The following is an 18,724-nucleotide window of genomic DNA, read 5'->3' on the forward strand; positions in this document are numbered from 1 at the left end:
TTTTTTTTTATTTTTAGCCATTGTGATAGATGTATAGTGATTTTCTTATTTAATTTTGATTTGCATTTTCCTAGTGACCTGTGATGTTGAACATATTTTCATGTGCTTGTCATTTTCTGTGAAATGTCTTTTAATATCTTTTACCCATTTTCTAATTGGATTGGTTGGTTTTTTACTGTTGATTTTTGACCAATTTATGTGTCAAAATACAAGTCCTTTGCCAGGTATGTGATTTGCCAATATTTATTTCCAGTCTGTAATTTATCTTTGCATCCTCTTCATAAGGAATCTCATTGATCAGAAGTTTTTAATTTTGATGAGGGTTAATTTATCAACTTCCCCTTTTATGTATGGTGAGATTGAATTTAAGAACTCCATATATCAAACCTAAGAACTCCATATATCTTTAGTTCTTAGAGATTCTGTTTTTTTCCTAAAATTTTTATAGTTTTATTTATATTTAATTTATGTTCACTTTCATATAGCTTTTTATAGGGTGTGTGATTTGAATCCAGTTTCATTTTTTTGACTGAGGATATGTATTTGTTTCAATATCACCAATAGAAAAGGCTATTCTGCATTAAACTGCTCTTGCATCTTTGTCAGAAAGTCAGTGGGACATATTTTTGTGGATATATTTCTGGGTTCTTCATTCTGTTCAGTTATTTTATGTGTCTATAATTCTGCCACTATCATGCTGTCTTCTTTAGTTTACCTGCGTATTAAACTTTATGTAAACTATAGTGATTCCTCCCACTTTATTCTTATTTTTCAAGATTTTTAGACCATTCTAGATATTTTGCTTTTTCATATAAATTTTAGACTAAACTTCTCTATGTATACAAACAAACTTGCTAGGGTCATGATAGACATTATGTCAAACCTATACATCGGTTTGGGGACAACTGACATCTTCACTATATTGAATCTTCTAATCCATGAATTCAGTGAGTCTCTCCATTTGTTTGGTCTTTATGTGCCTTTTATTAGCATTTTGTAATTTTAGTGTTTGGATTCTGTACATATTTTTTTAGGCTTATACCAAAGTATTTCATTTTCTTTGAAGCAATTGTAAATGGTATTGTAGTTTAATTTCAGTTTTTATATGCTTGATATTATCTAGAAATGCATTTTGTTTTAATCTCATGTCCTACAAACTTGCTGAATACATATTAATTCTATGATGATTTTTTGTTTTCTTTTTTTTGGTAGAGTCTTTGAGATTTTCTACATAGACTTGTCATTTACAGATATGAACACTTTTCTTTTTTTAATTTTCATTCTGTGTGCTTTTATTCTCTGCTTTGCCTGTCTGTGCTTGCTATAATTTCCAGTACTGTGTTGAATCACAGGAGTGAGGGCAACACCCTCATTTGTTCCCAATCTTAAGGATAAATTATTTACTCTTTTACCATTTAGGATAATGTTAGTTGTAGGGTTGTTTTTAAACATACTCTTTATAAAGTTGAGGACATTCTCCATTTCTAGTTTGCTACGATTTTTTTTTACATCAAAGTGTGTGTGTTTCATTTTAGCAAATGATTTTCCTGCCTCAGTTGATAAGATCACATAAATCTTTTTCAGCCTGTTGATATGACAGATGACAGATTGCACTGACTGACGTCCAAATATTGAAAACGGTATTGCATATTTAGAAAAGCTACAACTTGGTCCTGCTATATAATCCTTTTTATTCATGACTGGGCTTATTTACTAACAATTTCTTGGTTTTGTTGTTGCTGTCAAAGTTTGTGAGAAATATTGTTCTGTGGCCTTGTTTTTTTTTTGTACTGACTGTCTAGTTTTTGTATTAGGCTAATAAATTAAATTGGGAAGTATTCTATTCTATTTTCTGGAAGAAGTTGTGTAAAGTACGCAGTAATTCTTAAGATAGTTGGTAAAATTCTTCTGTGAAGTCACTGGGGATTTATGTGTGTGGGAGAGAGGAGATTTCTAATTACCAGTTAGTTTATTTAATAGTTAGAGGAATATCTTGTTTATCTGTTTCAAATGTATTGTTTGTGGTTTTTAAGGAATTGGTTCATTCCATCTCAGGTGTGGAATTCACAGGTGTAATTTTGTCACGGTCCTTATTATCCTTTTAATGACTACAGGAATGTTTCGTTTCTGACATCAATGATTGCTGTCTTCTCTCTTCTTAACTTTGTCAGTCCTGCTAGAGATTTTTCAATTTATTGAATTTATCAAAGAACCAACTTTTTCTTTCTTTTCCATACTGATGTCTTATTTTTAATGTCATAGCATTTGACACTTAGGTTTATTATTTTTTCCCTTATACCTCACTTTGGGTTTATTTTCCCATTCTTTTTTGTTTTTAAGATTTTATTTATTTATTTGACAGAGAGAGAAAGAGAGAGCACAAATAGGTGGAGAGGCAGGCAGAGGGAGAGGGAGAAATAGGCTCTCCACTGAGCAGGGAGTCAGACGTGGGGCTCGATCCCAGGACTCTGGGATCATGACCTGAGCCGAAGGCAGCTGCTTAACTGACTGAGCCACCCAGGCGTCCCTCCCATTCTTTTCTATCTGTTGAGGGAAACACTTGTATTATCAACCTGTGACCTTTCCTTTTTTCTATTGTAAACATTTCAGTGCTAAAATTCCTTGCTCAGTACAGCTTGAACTGCAGCCTAAAACAATATGTTGTATTTTCATTTTAATACAGTTATATGTACTTTTAAAATTTCCTTTGAGGCTTCTTGTTTGGCCCATGAATTTTTAAAAAGTGTGTTGTTCAATTTCCAAGTGTTTGGAGATTTTTCCTGTTGTCTGCTGATTCCTAGTTTCATTATGATTTCATTATGGTTAGCAAATACACTCTATATGATTTTAGTTTTTTTAAATTGGTGAAGGTTTGCTTTATGATCCAGTATATTGTATGTGTTGATTAATGCTCTTGGATAGTTGAAAAATATGTGTATTCTGCTGATGGATTAGAGTCTTCCATAAATGTCATGTAGATCATATTGAGTGATGCAGTTGTCCAATTCTGTATTTTTACTGATTTTCTGTCTAGTACTATCAATAACTAAATAGAGTGTACAGAATTCATCATTTATTATTGTGTTTTTCTGTCTTTCTCTTTTAGCTGTATCAGTGTTTGCTTCACATATTTTGAAGCTTTTTTGTTTGATGCTTATACGTTTAAGATTGTCATGTCTTCTTGAAGGATTGATGCTTTCATGAATATATAGTGAGTCTTTTTGTGCCTAGTAGATTTCTTTGCTAGTAAGTCCACTTTATCTGATATTAATAAAACCATTCTGCTTTATTTTTATGAATATTTTCATGATATCGATCTTCCATCCTTTTAATTTCAATCTATGTATGTTATTATGTTTGAAGTAAGTTTCCTATAAAGAATAGTTGGGCCATGGTGGTTTCTTGTCTCCCATCTATCCGAGCACTTAGTATTTTCTTTGGTGTTTTTAGACTTTTACATTACATTTAAAGTAATTATTTATATGTTAGGGATTTTGTTTGCCATAATATACATATATATTTCTTTTTTTTCCCCTGTGTTTTTCATTCCATTGTTCCTCTCTTATTGCCTTTTTCTGTGTTACTTGAACATTTTTAGAATTGCATCCTGATTTATTTATAGTGTTTTAAAGTATTTTCCTTATCATAGTTTTCTTAACATTTGCTCTAAATATTGCAATATACATATATAAATTATAATAGCTGTACTATTGTGGACTTTTAACTAGTTCAAGTGAAATATTAAAAATTATTTCTATGTAGGTTCATTTATCCTCTGCATTTTAAAATATAATTGCCATGTCTTAAGCATCACATGATATTGTATGATTTTCTTTCAACTACTAAATATGATTTTAAAAACTCATGTTGGAAAAGATAGTCCATTATATTTACCACTGTTTTTACCCATTCTTTTTTCCCAAATCCTTGATAGTCCATATCTTCTTGTGATATTAGTTTTCAATTTTGGAATTTCTTTCCGATATTCTTTAAGGATAAGTATACTAGTGATAAAATCTGGTTTTCTTTTGTCTGAAAAAGTCTCTCTTTTTCCTCCATTTTCAATGGATAAATTTGCCAGATATAGAGTTTATGTTTGACTATACTATTCTTTCAACACTTGAAAATTGCTGTGGCATTTCTTTCTAACCTTCATTACTTCTGATGTGAAATCTGCTGTCATTCAAATTGGTGTTCCTCTATAGGTTATGTAGCACTGTTCTCTGGATACTTTGAAGATATTTTTTATTGTTTTTGATAATTGTTAATTATGATTTTTGTTGTTGTGGGTTACTTTGGGTCCATTCCCTTAGCATTTCACTAAGCTCATGGAATCCAAATGTTTATGCCATTCATTGATTTGTGAAGTTTTCAGCCATATTTCTTTTTCTTAATTTTTATTTATATTTTATTTTATGTGATAAAAACACTTAGCATGAGTTCCACTCTCTTAACCAATCTTACATATACATTACATTATTATTGACTATAAGTATGAAGTTTTATAGAAGATGCTAGAAATTATTCATATTGCTTGACTGAAACTTTATACTCATTGGTTAGTAACTATCCATTTTCCCCCTTCTCCCAGCCCCTGGAAAGTACCATTCCAGTCTTTGGAGGTATGAATTTGAATATTTTAAATATTTCATATAAAAGGAATCATACAATATTTGTTTTCCTATAACTGGTTTATTTCACTTAACATAATGTCCTCAAGGTTCATACATTGTTGTCACATATGCAGAATATACTTCTTTTTTAAGGCTGAATAGTATTCCATTGAATGTATATACCACATTTCTTTATCTACCTATCTATTGGTGGATAATTAGGTGGTTTCCACATCTTGTCTATTTTGGATAGTGCTGCTACTCTTGAAAACAGGAATACCAATATCTCCTCATGATCCCGATTTCAGTTCTTTTGAGTAACTACACAGAAGTGACATCACTAGATCATATGGTAATTCTACTTTTAGTTTTTAGAGGAAACCCCACTCAGTTTTCTATAGTAACTGCATCATATTGTACTCCCACTAACAGTGTACAACAATTCCAATTTCTCTACGTCTTTGCCAATGCTTACCTTTTTTTAATATGATAACAGCCATCTTAACAGGTGTGAGGTGATACCTCATTGTGGTATTGACTTGTATTTCCCTAAGGACTAGTGACATCGGGAATATTTCATATACCTGTTGGCCATTTGTATGTCTTCTTTGGGAAAATTCTATTCAACCATTTTAACAATGTTATGTTTTCCAATCCATGGACACAGAATATTTTTCCATTTGTTCATGTCTTGTTTAATTTCTTTCATCCATGCTTTGTAGTTTTCAGAATACAAGTCTTTAACATCCTTGGTTAAATTTATTCCTAGGTATTTTATTGGTTTGTGTGTGTGTGTGTGTGTGTGTGTGTGTGTGTGTGTGTGTGTGAGCACACATGTGCACAATTGCAAATGGAGTTGTTTTCTTAATTTCCCTTTTATAGTTATTAGTACAGAAATACAGCTAATTGTATTTGTGTATGTTAATTTTGTATTCTGCAAAGTTACTGAATTTCGTGTGTGTGTGTGTGTGTGTGTGTGTGTGTGTGTGTGTGTGTGTGTAATCTTTAGGCTTTTCTATATATGAGATCATGTCTTCTGCAAACAAAGACAATTTTATTTCTTCCTTTCTGATTTGGATGCCTTTTATTTATTTTTCTTGTCTAAATGCTATAACTTCCAGTCTTAGGTTGAATAGAAGTATTGAGAATGGGCATCTTTGCTTTGTTTCTGATCTTAGAGGGAATCTTCTATTCCTAGTTTGTTGAGATTTATTACAAAAGAATGTTGAATTTTGTCAGATTCTTTCTCTGACTATATTCAGATGATTGTGTGATTTTTTATACTCTATCCTGTTAATATGTTTTATCACATTAATTGATTTTTGTGCATTAAACCATCCTTGCACTATAGGGATAATCTGACTTGGTCTTGATGTATAATCATTTTACATTTTTGGATAACACTGGATTTGATTTATTTGTATTTTGCTGAGAATTTGCATCTATAGTCATGAGGGTTATTGACTTATAGTCTTCTTGTGGACTGTTTCTGTGGCTTTTATATCAGGGTAATGGTGTCCTCATAAAATAGTTTCAAAGTGTTCCTTCCTGTTTAATGTTTTATAAGAGTGTGGGAAAGATTGCTGTGATTTTTACTTAAATGTTTGGGAGAGTTCATCAGTACATTTGGTTTGGGGCTTTTCTTTGTTATGAGGTTTTTGATTACTGATTTAGACACCATGCCTGTTATAGGTTTGTTCAGATTTTTTATTTCTTCATGATTCAGTCTTGGTAAGTCATATGTTTCTAAGAATATGTCCATTTTCTATGATAATGGCTTGTTGGTGTATAATTATTAATAGTATTCCTCTTTGATCCTTTTTATTTCTGTGACATCAATTTTAATTTCTTTGCTTTCATTTTTCATTTTGTCTATTTTTGTTTTCTCTTTTTTATTACTTTAGCTGGGGCTTTGTCAGTTTTGTTTATCAAGTTGTTCATAAAAACAACTCAGTTTCATGATTTTTTTCTGTTGCTTTCTCTTTCTTCTTCTTGTTCTTCTTGTTCTTTCTTCTTCTTCTTGTTCTTGTTCTTCTTTTTTTTAAGTGACAGTAAAGCAAAGTTTATTGAGTGGTAGTACAAAGCTACCGAAGAGAGAAGGGAACCCAAGAGGGTTGTCTTTTTATTTACTTTCTATTCTTTATTTCTGCTCTAATCTTTGTTATTTCTTATTTTTGCTACTTTGGCCTTAGTTTATTCTTCTGGTTTTAGCTTTTTTTTAATTTCTAAGTAGGTTCCACACCATTTGTGTGTGTGTGTGTGTGTGTGCATGTGTATTTTTTTTCCAATTGAGCCACTCTATTGTTTGTGGAATTTATTTACATTTAAATTATTGACAGGGAAGTTATTTAGTATTAAAGTTTTGTTAATTGTTTTTTGTTTGTTTTGTAGTTATTTTGTCTGTCTTTTCCTATGTTGCTGTTGCTGTCTTCTATTGTGTTTCATTGATATTTTCTTTTTGATCTTTTTATTTCCTAGTCTTTTTCTTTTGTGTAATTTCTTTTAAATTTTATTTTATTTTATTAGGATACGTTAGTCACCATACTACAATACATCATTAGTTTTTGATGCAGTGATCCACGATTCATTTTTTGCATATAACACCCAGTGCTCCATGCAGTACTTGCCCTCTTTAATACCTATCACCAGGCTAACCCATCCCTCCACCCGCCTCCCCTCTAAAACCCTCAGTTTGTTTCTCAGAGTCCATAGTCTCTCATGGTTCATCTCCCCCACTGATTCCCCCTCACTTTCATTTTTCCCTTCCTTCTCCTAATGTCCTCCATGCTATTCCTTATGTTCCACAAATAAGTGAAACCATATGATAATTGACTTTCTCTGCTTGACTTCTTTCACTTAGCATAATCTCCTCCAGTCCCATCCATGTTGATGCAGAAGTTGGGTATTCATCCTTTCTGATGGCTGAGTAATATTCCATTGTATATATGGACCACTTCTTCTTTATCCATTCAACTGTTGAAGGTCATTTCAGCTCTTTCAACAGTTTGGCTATTGCAGATATTGCTGATATAAACACTGGGGTGCATATAGCCCTGTCTTCACTACATCTGTGTCTTTGGGGTAAATACCCAGTAATGTAATTGATGGGTCATAGGGTAGCTCTATTTTTAATTTTTTGAGGCACCTCCACACTGTTTTTCAAAATGGCTGTACCAACTTGCATTCCCACCAACAGTGTAAGAGGGTTCCCCTTTCTCCACAACCTCTCCAACATTTGTTATTTCTTGCCTTGTCAATTTTTGTCATTCTGACTGGTGTAAGGTGGTATCTCAATGTGGTTTGGATTTGAACTTCCCTGATGGCTAATGATGATGAACATTTTTTCAGTGTCTGTTAGCCATTTGTATGTCTTCTTTGGAGAAGTGTCTGTTCATGTCTTCTGCCCATTTTTTGACTTGATTATTTGTTTTTTGGGTGTTGAGTTTGAGAAGTTCTTTATATTTGGAAACCAGCGCTTTGTCTGTAATGTCATTTGCAAATATCTTCTCCCATTCTGTGGGTTGCCTCCTTGTTTTGTTGACTGTTTCCTTTGCTGTGCAGAAGCTTTTTATCTTGATGAAGTCCCAAAAGTTCATATATATATATATTTTGTTTGTTTGTTTGTTTGTTTGTTTGTTTGTTTCACTAGCCTTTAAAGATGTATCTTGAAAGAAGTTGCTGTGGTTGATGTCAAAGAGGTTACTGCCTATGTTCTCCTCTAGGATTTTGAGGGATTCCCGTCTCACATTGAGGTCTTTCATCCATTTTGAGTTTATCTTTGTGAATGGTGTTAGAAAATGGTCAAATGTCATTCTTCTTTATATAGCTGTCCAATTTTCCCAACACCATTTATTGAAGAGACTTTTTTCCATTGCATATTTTTTCCTGCCTTGTTGAAGATTATTTGACCTTGGAGTTGAGGGTCCATATATGGGTTCTCTATTCTGTTCCATTGGTCTGTGTGTCTATTTCTGTGCCAGTACCATGCTGTCTTGGTGATCACTGCTTTGTAATATAGCTTGAAATCGGGCAATGTGATGCCCCCATCTTTGTTTTTCTTTTTCAGCACTTTGAAAAATGTCATTGGAATATTGATCAGGATGGTGTTGAAGGTGTAGATTGCTCTGGGCAGCATAGACATTTTAACAATGTTTATTCTTCCAATCAATGAGCATGGAAAGTTTTTCCATCTTTTTGTGTCTTCTTCAATTTCTCTCATGAGTGTTCTGTAGTTCCTAGAATATAGATCCTTTACCTCTTTGGTCAGGTTTATTACGAGATATCTTATGGTTTTTGGTGCTATTGTAAATGGAATTGTTTCTCAAATTTCTCTTTCTACAGTTACATTTTTAGTGTACAAGAAAGCAACTGATTTCTGTGCATTGATTTTGTATCCTGCCACATTACTGAATTGCTATGAGTTCTAGTAATTTGGGGCTGGAGTCTTTTAGATTCTCCACATAAAGTATCATGTCATCTGTGAAGAGAGAGAGTTTGGCTTCTTCTTTGCCAATTTGAATAATTTTTATTTTTGTTGTCTTATTGCTGTTGCTAGGACTTCTAGTACTATGTTGAAAAATAGTGGCAAGAATGGGCATCCTTGACGTGTTCCTGATCTTAAGGGAAAGGCTCTCAGCCTTTGCACATTGAGGATGATATTCACTGTGGGTTTTTTATAGATGGATTTTATGAACTTGAGGAATGTTCCCTCTATCCCTATACTCTGAAGAGTTTTAATCAGGAAAGGATGCTGTATTTTGTCAAATGCTTTTTCTGCATCAATTGAGAGGACCATATGGTTCTTCTCTCTCCTCTTATTAATGTGCTCTATCACATTGATTGATTTGCAAATGTTGAACCACCCATGCATCCCTGGGATAAATCCCACTTGGTCGTGGTGGATGATCCTTTTAATGTATTGTTGGATCCTACTTGCTATGATTTTGTTGAGGTTTTTGAATCCATATTCATCAGGGATATTGGGCTGAAATTCTTTTTGATGGAGAATCCCTTGTTTGGGGATTAAGGTAATGCTGGCCTCATAGAATGAGTGGAAGCTTTCCTTCTGTTTCTATTTTTTGAAACAACTTCAGGACAATAGGTATTATTTCTTCTTTGAATGTCTGGTAGAATTCTCTAGGGAATCCATCAGGCCCGGGTCTCTTGTTTTTTGGGAGGTTTTTGATCACTGCTTTAATCTTGTTACTGTTTATTGGCCTATTCAGGTTGTCAATTTCTTCCTGTTTCAGTCTTGGCAGTTTATAGAATTCCAGGAACGCATCCATTCTTCCAGGTTGCTTAATTTATTGGCATATAGTTGTTAATAATTTCTAATAATTGTTTCTATTTCCTTGGTGTTAGTCGTGATCTCTCCCCTTTCATTCATAATTTTATTAATTTGGGTCCTTTCTCTTTTCTTTTGGATAAGTCTGGCCAGTAGTTTATCAATCTTATTAATTCTTTCTAAGAACAAGCTTCTAGTTTCATTGATCTGATCTACTGAGTTTCTAGTTTCTAATTCATTGATCTTTGCTCTAATCTTAATTATTTCTCTTCTAATGTGTGGCTTAGGCATCATTTGTTGCTTTTTCTCTAGTTCTTTAAGGTATAAAGTTAGGTGGTGAATTCGGGATTTTTCTATTTTTTTGAGTGAGGCTTGGATGGCTATGTATTTTCCCCTTAGGACCACCTTTACAGTATCTAATAAGATATGCAATAAGATATTCTCTAGTGTCTTCTATGCTTTTCTCAAACCAGCTAGTGTCTTTATTATTGTTGTTTTAAATTCTGGTTCAGGCATCTTACTTATAGAAATTTGATGAAATTCTTGTCCCTTATTTCTTGTGTTCTTTCTTTGGGGTGAATTTCTTCATCTTGTCATTTTGTCTAGGTCACTGATTTTTTTGTGTGGTTGTTAGGAAAGCCTGTTATATTCCTGCTCCTGAATGTAATGGTTATACTAAAAAGAGGTTCCTATAATGTCTTGGGTGCTTCAGGAGGTGTTTCAGAGTGTTTACTCTGCTGTTGTGTTTAGGCTGCTCTTTCCCTCAGGTCAGTCCTCTGCAGTTTCTCCTTGCCTGCAGTGGCAGGTGTTTGGACCTTGTCCACTATGTGGCAAGTTTTAACCAGGTGTGTTTTGGTCCCCTTATTAAAAGAAGTGTATTCTATTTTTGCTAAAGCTGAAGTTTTTCAGCACTCTATGGTCAGTGGACTTGGTGTGTGCAAGGAGTTTGTGTTGGTCTTCTGGGGGAGGGTCCTGCTGCACTGATTCTCAGACAGACTTGCTATAGTGGAGTTATACCTGCAGGGTGTATGGGGTCAGGGCTTAGTGTAAGTGGCTCTGGTCTCCACTGGGGGAGATGCTGGGTTGCTCACTGAAGTTGGTCATTGCTGAAGCAGGGGCGGGGGGGGGAGGGGAGGAATGACATCATCCCACTCTCTTCTCCCTGGAGTGGTTAGTTCATACCTGCCATTCTTCAAGAAAAGCCCTCACAGAATTGCAAACTTTCACACTTCTTGTGTCCCCAGCTTCCATCAGATCCCTGTCTTTACCCTGTCAGTGTCCAAACTAGCTGCCTGCCAGGTGGCACAGTAGTTTGTGCTTAACAAAGGTACTCAGCTGGGTTTCAAAATTCCAAATTTTAGGGACCCGTGTGGTGGAGACCCATGTTGATCTGCTAGGGGTCTTGCCACACTATGGCCAGTGCCAGTTTGTCCCAGAAAATCAGTCACATGACCACGCAGCTGTTAAGAGTTTGTGGTAAAGTCAAGGTTTGCTGCCCTCAGCTGGTGTTTCTGTCCTTATGCTAGTGAAAAAGGCAGTACATTTGCACCACTAATTCTTTTGTCCTTGGAGAGGCCATTCTGCCACTCTCAAATGCAGGGGAACTGTTTTTCCCCATTCAACCCATGGGATCCTCAGACCATGCTGCCTGCCCCTGGGCTTCTGCCCTCCCTCCTCACTGGAGCACCACTAAGCCCACCTGGCACCACCCCAGCGATGGCTCAGACTTCTAAAACTTCAGACTTTGAGCTCTGCTGCTTACAAAAACTTGGGTTGACCAGCCCTTCTCCTTTATTCAGTCAGTGGTTTGGGGGCAGTTTTTCTTGTGCAATCCCCTGGACACTCTTTCACTCTCTCTCTCTCTTTTTCTCTTTCTCTCTCACTCTTCTATCCATGATCAAGGTTCCCTCCCCTTCATAGCACCCAGTTCTTTTCTCCCCCAAATCACCTCTCTGCAGCTCCTACCTGCCACAATGTGACTGTTTCTCTACCTGTAGATGTGCAGTTTGTTCTCTCAGTCCTCAGAGTGATTTCTGGGGTGTTCAGTATGATTTGATATTTATTTAGCAGTGTTCGAGGGATAAGGCAAGTTTAGGGTCTCCCTCATTCTCCTCCATCTTATTCTATCCTCTGTTTCATAATTTAAGAAAATATTTTCTATCTTTTTTAAAAAAAATTCTCGCTTTGTTCATGCAGTGTTCTCTTGACCTCAGTGAGCATTTTTAATTCTCTGTGAGGTAAATTATTTAATTTAATTTAATTAGGATCAGTTTCTAGAGATATCTTCTTCCTTTGTTTGAAACTTCTTTTCCTGATTCTTCATTTTACTTGACTCTGCTTTGGTCTCTGCTCATTAGACAAAACTAATTGCTTTGTCCAGTCTTTACTGACTGGCATGTACAGAAGATCCTAACAAGTCATCCTGGCCAATGATTTGGGGGGCCTCTATCAAATCTTTATCTTTCCAAGGGGAAACATGCATCTGTGTCTTTTCCCCACTCTGTCTGTGTCAGGCAGGAGAGAGGATCAGTAGCATCTCCCCTCCCAAGCTTCTGCTTGGTATCTATTGATACTTATATCTTGATATCTTGATATCTATTCTTACCCTGGCAACTATATTGTGCTTGGCCTTTCTTTGCTCCAGGATTGGTGAGACAGATGCGGATTTTTGGGCAGTTTTGGTGAAGAAAGAAAACTGCACACATGGATCAACTTTTTCCTTCCCCAAGGAGAAGCAGAGCTGGCATCTTTTTGTCTATTTACTATGTGCTTTGTGGGGACATGGGGGGAGAAATCAATGGTGTTTGCTAGCCCAAGTCACCATCTCCATTTTTGTCTGGATGGCTAGATTATGCTGAACCCATTAGAGCTCAAAAATAGGTGAAACCCATTCTAGTTCTTTGGATAACCCCTTCAGAAAAATTGGGGAGTGTGGACAAACCCTTATGCTATGGATCAAGCTGGGATGCAGAGGGTCTTTTTGTGATCATATAGCAGTGGTCTGGGGCAATGTCCTTGTTGAAAGGGTATGCCAAATCTCCATATTGGCTTGGTGAGTCTGATTTTGCATTCTCCCAGAGTCTACAAGTGCCTTTCAATTAGTTTCTAATTCCTTATTAAGAAATTTGTTTGTGAATTGTTGCTGAATTAGTTTATTTTTTAAGGGATGGAGGGTTCGGGGCTTCCTACTCCACCATCTTTCTGGCCAGAGTTTTAGCCTTTATTTCTTTGAATACTTTTTAGCCCCAAATCCTTTCTGTTCTTGTCAGATTCTGATATATATTTTAGATCTTTTGTTATTATTCCACAGGTCCTTGAGGCTCTATTCATTTTCTTAGTTCATTTTCTCTGTTTTATATATTGAGTAACTTCTGTTGATCTGCTTTCAGGTTCACTAACTCTGTTGCTTGCCATCTCCACTTCACTTATGAGCATATCAGGTATTTTTTTTTGTAGGTTTTTTAAATTATATTTTTAGTTCAAATATTTTTATCTGTTTTTTTATGGCTTCTATTTATTTTCTGATATTTACTGCTCTTTTATTTTTTCAAGATTATTTGTAACTGGTTACTGAAACAATGTTATCACAGCTACTTTAAAATCTGTTAGTTCCACAGTGTGACTCATCTCAATATTGTTATCAGTTGGTTTTACTTTCTCATTCTTGTGATTTTCTTCATTCTTGGTATAGCATATGATTTTTGGTTGTATCCTTAACATTCAAATCTAGTTTTTAGACAGTAACCCAGGTTAAGTTTAGATTTATTGTGGTTTGTTGTACCAATGAAAATTTCACTTTTTGTGGGGCTTTTAATGTTATTCTATTGTGATTCATTCTTCTGGCTCTTCTCAAGTACCTGCTGGATCTCTGCTGGTGCAGCCTATAGTGGTAAATATACTCTCCTTGGCCTTTGTATTGCTAGGTGGGGTTGGGTGATGAAGGTCCCATCAGATAGAGAACACTTATTCTGGCTCTTCTTTAACCCTGTCAGTGCACTTCTCACTCTATCTCTGTTAGTGCCCTTGGGTGAGGGAAGTTTCTGTCTGGGTCACTTTTTGTGTTTTGTGTTGGGAGTGTTGAGAATTATCTCATGAGGTTCATTTTTTTCCCCCTAGCACAAGGTCAGGAGCTACAGAGACTGAACTACTCTCTGCTGCTGGGTAGAGGGTTGGGATGTGGTTTGCCTTATACCTTTTTGTGAAGGGCTTGTAGCAGTCTGCTGGAACTAGTGCAGGCAGAGGGGGCTGCTGCTGTTCCTTGACATGGAGCAGGGTATGCCCTGCCACTGTTAGTGGGTGGGGGACAGGAGTTAAGCATAGTTTTGAGAAAAAGTGAATGGCTCCTGATGGAGATGTGTGTCTGGGAGCTAATAACATATAACCAAATTCATAGGCGAGGATGTGATGACACTAAAGTTTTCATAACACAGCATTAACAAAGGAATAAGATTGACTCTAGATATCAGTAGATTTTTAAGGGAAGAAAAGGAAATATTCACTGAATGAGAGTATTAGGGAAGAACCTGGGCAAACCAATGCTTTAAAAGTTCATGGGGAGGAGAGCTTGAACTAATGATGGTGAGATATTAAATAGATTAAATAATATGGTGAGATATTAAAGAGAAATAAAAATGAGGAAATGTCAGGGTGCTTTTGGGTAACTTAGAAAAAAATGAAATGTTCACTTTTGAAGTCTGATGTTATTTATATTGAGTTAGCAGTTATAGATTATATATTCAAGAAATGTCAACTACACTCAAATAAAAAATTAAATAACCTGAAAAAAGGAAAAAATTACAACTGAGTCATTAAAAATAATACTGTAAAATTAAAATCATAAAACAGAAAAAAAAGAAAAAGTGTGGCTGTGAAAGAAAAGACACAGATAAGAAAGTTATTCATCAAAAATTTAGAATTATGGAAAAAATTATTTTGTAGAAGGAGAGGAGCCATGATTATTTTTTGGCAAAAGAGGGTTAAAAGAAAGAGATTGTGGGTAGATAACAAGGAAATGGGATATCTGGTGAATAATATTATGGTAATGACTAAATCTGAATGTTTGATGATGTCTAGGAAGTAAGGATGAATCAAAAACTTTATTTAAAATCATTCATGAATGTATCTTCATATACTCCTGTTTAGGGTCATTGCTTTTATCAAGGATATGCTGCAGAAATTCCAAAATCAGCTGTGACCCTTAGCACCTGTTCTGGACTCAGGTAATGGCATATTCCAGAGATGTACGTGATTGAAAATCTTGAGTGACCTTCTAATTTTTAGAAACATCTTGAAGCATAAAGTGAAAGCAAAGAAAATAGACTTTGATTTTGTTACTTCTCATATACTTTCTTTTCTTCCTCTTCTTATCATTTTTCCTATCTCTTTGTCTCCATCCCAGGCTTTCAATCATAAAATTTATTCAGGAAAACTCCCCCTAGTATGAAGAATATTTACATTCTTCAGTCATACTACAACCACAATAATCCTAAATGACATAAAAGACAGAAAATGGTATAAAATTAAGTTTGAAAATTTATCCATGTAAGAAAGGATGATTCTTAGACATTAGACTGCAAAGACCACTATTAAATTTCTACAAAATGTTCTTATTTACTGGTAATTTAAATTCTCAATGGGAAATCTATATCAAATATCTTTTTATTTCTTTTTTATGTGTTTAAACATCTAGGGGATTTTTGCAATTGGAGAATGTCAGTTATGGCATTGAGCCATTGGAATCTGCAACTGTATATGAGCATATGCTTTATCAAATAAATAATGAAAAAATTGATTTTTCTTCCTTAAAAGAAAATTTTCCTATGCCCCAATTGGTACAAAAGTCCTACAAGATTCTTGTGAAATCAAAAGTAAGTAACCTCTCTTATGAAATCTTCATTTGTTTTACTTCTAATAATTTATTCACGTTGAAATGTGTTATATTTGGGAAAGAATTTAACTGATATTGACTATACTAAAATCTTCTGTTGTAAGATATTTATTTTAAATATGTTTTTATGTTTAGTCATAATATTTAGAAACTGTAATAGATATAATCACATATAATTTAAAAAATCAAAGTACTCACATTTCCCTAATTGAAAGTGTTTTTATGCATATGAACATAGTTTCATTGTTACCAAATTTGCATACTACTAATATAATGATACCCAAATTTACTTATTAATAGTTTTTCTCCATTTTCCTTGACAATACACGTTTTATTATTTGATAAAAAAATTAAAATTCAAAAAGAAGGAAGAAATTGTTGCAAAGGTTATCATCTAGAAATAGTGCTTAGAATTTTGGATTATTCTAATTCTTTTTATATATCTAGTTATAAATGTAGATTTATAAATATTTTTAAACAAAAAATGATATAACCACATATACTTCTTTGAAATTTCCTTTTAGCTATTAAGAGGATAATACACATCATGTTACACTTACTATTATTTACAATTAAATAATATGTGGGTTAGCATCTATTACAATATACACATATGCCTTTGCAGTGAAAATAAGCATAGGGCGCCTGGGTGGCTCAGTTGGTTAAGCGACTGCCTTCGGCTCAGGTCATGATCCTGGAGTCCCGGGATCGAGTCCCGCATTGGGCTCCCTGCTCGACGAGGAGCCTGCTTCTCCCTCTGACCCTCTCCCCTCTCATGTACTCTCTCTCCCATTCTCGCTCTCTCAAATAAATAAATCTTAAAAAAAAAAAAAAGAAAATAAGCATAGACTATAATGTTATTTTCTAAAGGTAAATGCAGTTGTTGAATCCACTGTGATCATTTTCATGTATACTGCTTTATAGTTTTTCATGTATATATATATATATGCATAAACTTGAAATGTACATATTTTATACAATTATGTCATATTTGCATATTTATATTTTTACATTGAGTAATCATTTTGCATGAATGTACCACAGTTTTGAACAATTACACTTTGACTATAAATGCTTACATACATGTATGGGTAAGCATATTTCCAAAGACTTTTTGATATATATATATATGTATATATCTACATATATCCTAACTTCCTCCTCATTTGTACAACTTTATATTTTATCATCAGTTGTTAAATAAATAAATCTCTGTCTACACACTGTCATCACATTGAATGTGATGGATATCACATTGAAGAGAAACAAAACAAAATAGTTATGAATGAAACCCGAATTGAATTTATGATGAACTCCATCTCCCTATTGCTTTAATTTGCTTTTATTTATTTTGACAGTTAGTGGCATGAAAGCAGATTAATAAAACTGCACTTTCATAAACTCAAAAAAAATGATAAAGTGTGATCATATATAGAGATGAAAATTTCATTTTTAATGAAAATAAGATGTGACCTTAAACTTTATGCCAGTTCTGGAAACCATCAGCATATTGTAATACAATATTAGACACAATTGAAACAATTTTCACCACTGAAATAGAGCACTATCACAAAAGTAAATTGAAAAACTTTAAAAGATTCCATGAATACTTTTCTGTGGCAGAAGAAGAACCTGAAGGATGGACATAACTTTGGAAAAGACAAATAATACTGCACTTGAAGCCACTCCCCTGTAGTGAATCAGCAATAAATCAGAGATTAGACAACACAGAGATAACATACTGTCCCAATTGCCTTGGTTTGAATTCCAAGTCTGTCCATTTTAACCACAAGAACATGGGCAAATAACATAACTTTTCTGTATTTAAATGTTCTTATCTGTAAAAAAGTAAAAAAAAATAATACCTAACTCATACAGTTATTTCCAAGATTAAATAAGTTTATAAATGGAAATTACTTAGCATAGTATGTGGACAAATAAAAAAGTGATCAATAAAAATCACTACTACTATTAATATTTGTCTCACTATGTTTTCTAATGTAGTGGAGCAAGGTAATTGCAAGTAATGATGGCAAATTTGGGTACAAAACAAAATGCAACAATGAAGTAAAATAGAGACAAAAATTTCAGAATGTAAGAAGAAACCAGGATTATCACTACAGTAATGAAGTTAAATGACTATTGATATGTTTGTGAATTTTATCTTTCATGAAGTAACTAAATAATTGCTTTTCATCCTGAATTTGATAGACTTATCTACAGGTTTAGTTAAGCATGTTTTCACATGACCAGCGCTTTTACAAGCACAGATATATAAAATTAATATCTTCAATATATCAGATTTTTAAAAGGAACAGAAAAAATAACATAAAAGCTTATCTTTTAGGTATATTTTTATATTTTTGAAAGTAAACAGAAATAAACTTATAAACAAGGTAAACACTTTCATTATAACCAGAGTTGAAAAGTAGACAGAAACCAAACAAAATACAGTAAAGGCCTTATCTGTTGAAAGCATCTTGGGCACATGAATTTACTCATCCCTTCCTTAAACCCCCCTAAAATGAAAATGGATTTTTAAGAAGGCAAAAACATACAAAAACAAAAAGAACAAGAAAGGAGTAATAACAACGGAAATTGAATACCAAATAGCTGGTTTAAAAATCTGAATCCTAAACTGGTAATTGGGATAAGCTATAAGAAACTTTAAATATACTGCTGTACTATTCCGATGTTTCTGGAATTGCATGTCCAGTTCCCCTAGGGATTTTAAAAGTGAGCTCAAGAAGATAACTAATTGAAAGTAAGTTGTGTAAATATGTAGAAACCTTCATTTCCTTTCTTAACTAATTGTCTCTGTTGTAGACTGATAGATCATTGAAAGCTGTTTTCCTTGGAAAGTCTATGAAATAGGGACACCAGGCACAGATGTTCTATTGTATTTCCCAATAGAGGAGGAATACCACACTGAAACTAGTA

At 34.1% G+C, this 18,724-nt stretch overlaps 1 protein-coding gene across 4 annotated transcripts in view; it reads left to right on the forward strand.

Annotated features, from left to right (window-relative positions):
* The window catches only part of LOC113924922 (A disintegrin and metallopeptidase domain 3-like), a 161,183-nt gene that overhangs the window by 21,832 nt on the left and 120,627 nt on the right, over positions 1-18,724 (forward strand). For all 4 annotated transcript variants that reach the window (XM_027599276.2, XM_027599277.2, XM_027599278.2 and 1 more), the window contains exons 5-6: positions 15,040-15,116; positions 15,587-15,764. In XM_027599276.2, the coding sequence (XP_027455077.2) occupies positions 15,040-15,116; positions 15,587-15,764 (255 nt within the window). The remainder of the gene's footprint in view (positions 1-15,039; positions 15,117-15,586; positions 15,765-18,724) is intronic.

Source organism: Zalophus californianus, chromosome 2 (genome assembly GCF_009762305.2).
Source record: "Zalophus californianus isolate mZalCal1 chromosome 2, mZalCal1.pri.v2, whole genome shotgun sequence".
Taxonomy (NCBI): domain Eukaryota; kingdom Metazoa; phylum Chordata; class Mammalia; order Carnivora; family Otariidae; genus Zalophus; species Zalophus californianus.